This window comes from Condylura cristata, unplaced genomic scaffold (assembly GCF_000260355.1).
Source record: "Condylura cristata isolate star-nosed mole 26May11 unplaced genomic scaffold, ConCri1.0 scaffold00042, whole genome shotgun sequence".
Lineage (NCBI taxonomy): Eukaryota > Metazoa > Chordata > Mammalia > Eulipotyphla > Talpidae > Condylura > Condylura cristata.
Genome location: NW_004567143.1, coordinates 4754030 through 4759763, shown reverse-complemented (window position 1 = coordinate 4759763; position 5734 = coordinate 4754030). Strand labels below are relative to the sequence as shown.

Below are 5734 nucleotides of genomic sequence, written 5' to 3'. Positions count from 1 at the left end.
CGGAGTAACACACGGAACCCACCAGCGCGCCGACCTGGGGCCAGGCCCTTTAAAGATCTAGAGTAGAGGTGGGCGACCTGTTCAGGTCTAATAGCTTTGTGTAGGTGCACGGGCATTTTAATACGACTCTCTCCAAGTTTGTAATGAAAACAAAGTCAGTCCTACGTGGCCACAGGGTTTCCAGAACTGGACTCCTTATGACCTGCTCTGGTTGCTCACACCAATGACATGGTTGGAGTCTACTTCACAGCCGGCCCACAAGAGGGAGATCTAAAACAACCCAGCAGGCAAGCGGCCCCGGGCTTCTCCAGGTCTCGGGGCTCCTGGAGGCTCTCCGGGTTCCACCGCCCTGGGCAGCCTCGTGAGAGGAAGTGGCCCCGAGGACCCAGCAGAGACTGAGCGGGGGTCTGGAGGACACATTTAAGGAGCTGTTCCAGAGGAGAGAGCACATGGTGGCAAGAGAGGCAGGTGTCCCAGACGGCAGGTGAGCGCGGGCTGGGTCTCCCAGAACCTGTGCCCTCCCCTGGGCCACGGCAGGAAGCAGCAGGTGCGGCTGCTGGACGGGGGCAGGGACTCTGGCTCGGCTCTGAGCTGGCGAGGGGCCGCTGGAGCACAGCTGCTCTTGGAGTTGACCTATACGAGCACCGTTTGAAGACTTGACCCATGTGTGGCGATTTTCAAGCCTTTCCTTGAAAATTTCTCCTTATTTTATTCTTGTTTTAATCATAAATTAGGGAGGCTGCACAAACGAAGGGTGCGCAGTTCACTAGCACCTCTGTGAACGGGCAGCAGGCCACTGCTTTCACCTCACTCTGGGGGGGTAGGGACCTATGATGCCACCCTGGACACCCGTCTGGGAGGCAGAAGCTATGCCGGCACGCTGGTGACACTCCAGAGCAAATTGTTAAATGATTGCGATGGTCAAATGTTGTGGCTGGAGAAGTTTGAGCAAAATACACTTTGTAAGTGCACGGAATATTACTCAGCCCTCAAAAAGGAAGGGCCTTCTGACGGTATGCTGGGTGACCAGCCATTCACAAAAGGCCGACTATCCAGCGAGTCCAGTCATGAGGTGCTGGGGTCCTCAGAGTCGTGGCTGGGAGATGTGAACGGTGGGTGTTGGGCTGGGGGAGGGGTGGGAGTGAATGGGGGCCTGGGACGCCTTTTGGAAAGATGAGCAAGTTTGGGAGATGCAGGGTGGTGATGGTGGCAGAAACGTGAGCAGCTTATTACCACAGAACTGGACACTGGGTAAGGTACTTTTTACCTAATGTGTATTTTAGCACAATTTGAACAATTAGCGAGGAAGGAAGGCGTGTTGGAGAGAAAGCCAGCGCGGATGCACTGGGCGGGCAGGCTGTCGGGCGCCTGGGCCGCTGCCCTGTCCGCCCGGGGGCATGCGCCGGTGCACAGTCTCTGCTGTCATGTGGCTCAGAGGGAGGCGGACACGCTGACCCGCCACCCCACCCCCACAGCACCTGGAGCCTGACGGGTCCCCTCGTCCATTCCTGCTCCCCCCCAAAATAACCCCCGCTTGGGGTAACCTCCGGGCTGGATGCCCGGGGAAGCTGGGACAGAGGGCAGCCCAGGCGGCCGGGAGAGCCCACCCTGTGGGGGAGGGCCAGGTGAAGGGGGCAGGAACCTCCAAGCACCCCGCGCTGGAGAGTGGGGAGCAGGCCGGCCTTGGCGCCAGGGTCATGGGCAGGGTCACCTCCTCCCGCCTCCCATAACCGCGTGGGCACATTGCTGGTCACACCTGAGGACCCACAGGTGACAGGGGGTGTGGTGGAGGGAGGGGGAGGGGAGGTGCCCGGGGATCCCAGCCGGTTACTCGTCTAAGCCGGAAGCGCGGGTTGGCCCACCCCTGGGCGGCGCGGCTGGCATCCGGCTGGCATCGCCGGCCGTGGACCCCGGGCCAGCCCTGGAGGCCAGGTTCTAAGGCGGGGAACAAAGGGCCTCTTCACAGGGGAGCTTATCGTCGGGAGAAATCCGGGTCCCCAGGAATTCTCAGAAAAAGGCCACCGCCACCCATTCGCTCCAGTTTTTATTGCACAATCACGTAATTAGGACCTGAGCTCCAGCCCCCGCTAGTGCCTGGGAGGTGATAAGAATAGGACATTGGTCCCCGCCCTGGCACGGCTGCTAAGACCCCGTCTCCCAGGAGGAGCCGCACCCTGGGGCCGAGGCTTCCTGAAGCCCCAGGGGTGCAGCCCGCCCCCTGGGCCTCCGGGAGGCCAGCGGGAGGGCGGTGGGGCCAGGCCCGCTGCGCCCCAGCCCTCCCGCATCCTGGTCCCCCTGCTCCTGACTGTGCCCTCAGGAGGACCTGGAGCTCGGGTGAGACAGTGCTCTGTGAGGGCCTGGGGGAGGGAGGTGGACGCCAGGAGGAGGGGCGCCCACTGTGACACAATCAGGATGGCCAGCAGCGGGGCAGCGGCCTGGGGGAAAGCCCTGAGCTGAGCAGTTAATGCCGGACACACCCGGGAGCCTGGGCCCCAGGCTGGAGCCCAGTGGCTGGGGACTCGCCCCGGGGAGGGGCAGTGTCTGCCCTGGGAAGTCGGCTGCGCCCAAGACAGGGGCAGGCAGGCGGAGGCAGGCGGAGGCCTTGGGAAGCAGCAGGCTGCAGCCCTCCCCACACCGCCCCCAGGAGAGAGCAGCTGGCCAGGCGCCTCCCTCTCTCCCTGAGGGCCTCGCAGCCACCCGCAGTGGGTGTGGGTTCTGGTTCCACCACTTGCTAATTACAAGGTCTTGGGAGTGTGATTAACCTCATGAAGCCTCCGTCCTTCCTTTGTGAATAGGGGTATCGCTTGTTTCGCCCCCAGAGCAAAACCCCTCGCAGCCAGTGTTTTATCCACTGGTCACGTTTCAGCACCCACGGGACACGAACCAGATCAGTGATTTGTGTCCCTAACGTGAGCTGACTTTTGCCTTCCTAAGCAAGGGGGACAGGAAAGCGCCATCACCCCTGTCCTGTACACCGGTGACAGGCGCCTGTTCCGTTTATTTGGGGCCCGGCCACGGAGACTGACCGCAGAAAGACACTTCCGAGTACGTGCGGACCCGTGACCACGTTTACACCTGCCTCTGTAGCCTGCTCTAGTCAGCAGGTGTCCAGAAAGGACTGTAGCACTTTAGGAAAAAACAACAGGGAGTTACCATCCAGGCAGTCCCTTAAATACTCCTCACTCAGCTTTACAAATGGGTAAAATGCAAGAGTCTTAAAATCATTAACTATTTCGACCTTTCTAGAAATCTATCCTTAAGGGGATATTAAAATTTAAATGGAAATTATACTGTAAGCACTTACTGCAGCCAGGGTAGCGGCCTTTGCAAGTGTCCACCTGCTCGCCGTCAGGAGAGAGGGTGAAGCTCACGGCCGGGGCCTCCCCGGCGCACCCGGGGCTGCAGCTGAGCACTGGGAGGCTGCCGCACCCCAGCTCTTGATGCACCAATAAATACACCTCCTTTAAAAACAGGAAATCACAGGAAATGGTTAACAGCAAATGAAAATCCAGGACACGCGCTGAGTGTGCGATCTGTGGCCACGTGTGTAACGGCAGAGAAAGTGGGCTGGAAACGGACGCCAAGGTGGAGTTACAGGCGGCCGCTGCTGTCTTCGTCGTGTTTTCAAAGTTTGCAAGTTCGCCAGGGAAGTGCAAACATAACGTCCAGTCAGAAACGGGAGCTTCTGCCCGAAGGCAGGACGGGTGGAAGCCCTCTCCCCCCGCACCCCACCCTCCCGCTCCCCCACACCACTGTGCTTTGGGGCGCCCACACCCTCCTTCGCGGGGCGGAAGCATTCAGGAACCTCCTGTCCACTTGGCTTCACTGATGGACTCAAATATTAAGTTCTCTAAACACACGAAGGCTTGAGCCCCCTGTCCTTTCTCAGCCGGAGAAGTTCATTCACACACAAACCACGGAAGGTTCTGCCGTGTCCATTCAGCCCTTTGTCCTTCCTCGATTGGCCGCTTGCCTTCTGCTGTTGCCGCGTAAGCCCCTGGGGATAGGAGCTGTGGCTACTCTGTCGTAGGGCGGCCTCTGTGCCGCAACTTCTTTTGTTTTAAGAAGCTTTTCATTGGATGCGCTTCCATGTGCTTGTTTTTGCCGTTAATTTCCGTGCTTTTGGAATTGGGTCCCCGAAATGTCTCCGAGGTGGAAGTCTTAGAGCACCACCTGCACCTCTGGTCTCAGGTGATACCCCCATTTTGAACTAGCTTTTGTGTGTGGTGGGAGCTTCTGGCCTACTTTAATTCTTTTGCATATGTTGTCTCACTTTCCCAGCACACTTGCTGACACGACTTTTCCCACCGTCTTGGCTCCTCTGGCCTACATTAGCTGTCTGAACCTTGTGGGTTTATTCGTGGGGTACCAGTGCTGTTTGACTGCTCTCTGTCTGTTTTTGTTCCACGACCGTACTGTTTTGATAACTACGGCTTTATAATATGTTTGAGGCTGGGGAGTGCAACACCTCCAGTTTTGTTGTTTTCCCCTCGGGATTGCTTTGACTCTTCAGGGCCTTTTGTGGTTCCATATGGATGAAGTAATGGATTAATGGATTAAGTAATGTTAGAGTTTTAATAGGGAGCCATTGAATCTGTACGCTGCTTTAGTCCTGTGGCCCATTTCAGCAGCGTTAATTCTTCCAACCCATGAGCACAGAGAATCTTCATTTTGCTGGTCTCCTACTTTCAACAATGTCCTGTAGTTTTCTATGTGCAGGTCTTTCACCTGTTTGTTGACTCCTGGGTATTTTATTCTTTCCAGTATGATTATAAGTGGGGTTTTCTCTTAGTTCTCTTTCTTCCTGTTCATACTCCTCGGGCGCCGGAGGGCAGAGCCAGGAGAGGCTGCCAGTGAACCAGAGGCAGGAATGTACCACCACCTTGACCTTGGGCCTTCGGCCTCCAGACAGTGAGGAATACATTTCTGCAGCTTATCAGCCAGCCGACTGTGGTATGGCCGCTGGAGGGGCCTGCGATAAGCTGTGTTTTACCTGTCCCGACTCCTCCCTCCCCCCTGCCCTCCTCACCTCCAGCCCTCTCACCCCACACTTGGTGTTCTGTGCCATTTCAAGCTGACTCTCCCCACGGCCTCAGACTGATCAAAGTGAAACCCGTGGGGGCCGCCGAGCCCTCACACAGAGCTCGCCACGGTCCCTCTGCTGACTGACTTCAATGGCAGAGAAGAGCCTGATCTCCGCCAGGCTGTCTGGCTCGTCTTCTGGGCTCTCGGGGTTCCGAGCTCCTTCCTTCCTCCCCAAGCCCATGCTCCGAGAGCAGCTTCGAGCCTGCCCAGCCGGCGTGTCCAGCACTGCCTCTAGATTCTGAGCTGGTCACCGGGGCCCCCACCCATGCTCAGGCCCTGGCCGGCCTGCTTCCCTGCTGCGCCCTTTCTGTGCGGTCTGCTGGAGTCTCCAGTGGTCACACTCCTGCCTCACTGAGCCCCCTGATTTCCCCTTGTGATCGTTCCTCAGGAAGCTTAGAAGTGCACTGTCATGCGTGTGAGCTCCGTGGGGCGTGGGGGTGACAGCCTCCTCGCTTCTCAAGGGACCCTGTTCTAGTACTTTGAGCGTATCTTGGTTTGCCTCCCAAGATGTCTGTCCCCACCTGCCTCTCCCAGCCTGCTGGGGTCTTGCCATCTGCTTGCTTGCTGTCTTTGTTTAAAGATTTATGTATTTGTGCACACAGAACTGGGGTACTGGCTAGAGGCGCAGGGGGTGAAAGGACTCATCAGA

At 57.8% G+C, this 5734-nt stretch overlaps 1 protein-coding gene across 1 annotated transcript in view; it reads right to left on the bottom strand.

Annotated features, from left to right (window-relative positions):
• LOC101619722 (inactive polypeptide N-acetylgalactosaminyltransferase-like protein 5) overlaps positions 1-5266 on the bottom strand; it is a 49871-nt gene extending 44605 nt beyond the window's left edge. Inside the window, exons 1-2 of the mRNA XM_004694383.2 lie at positions 5138-5266; positions 3305-3461 (exon numbers count right to left, since the gene is read on the bottom strand). Of these exons, the coding sequence (XP_004694440.2) occupies positions 3305-3461; positions 5138-5266 (286 nt within the window). The remainder of the gene's footprint in view (positions 1-3304; positions 3462-5137) is intronic.
• Between the last annotated feature and the right edge of the window lie 468 nt (positions 5267-5734).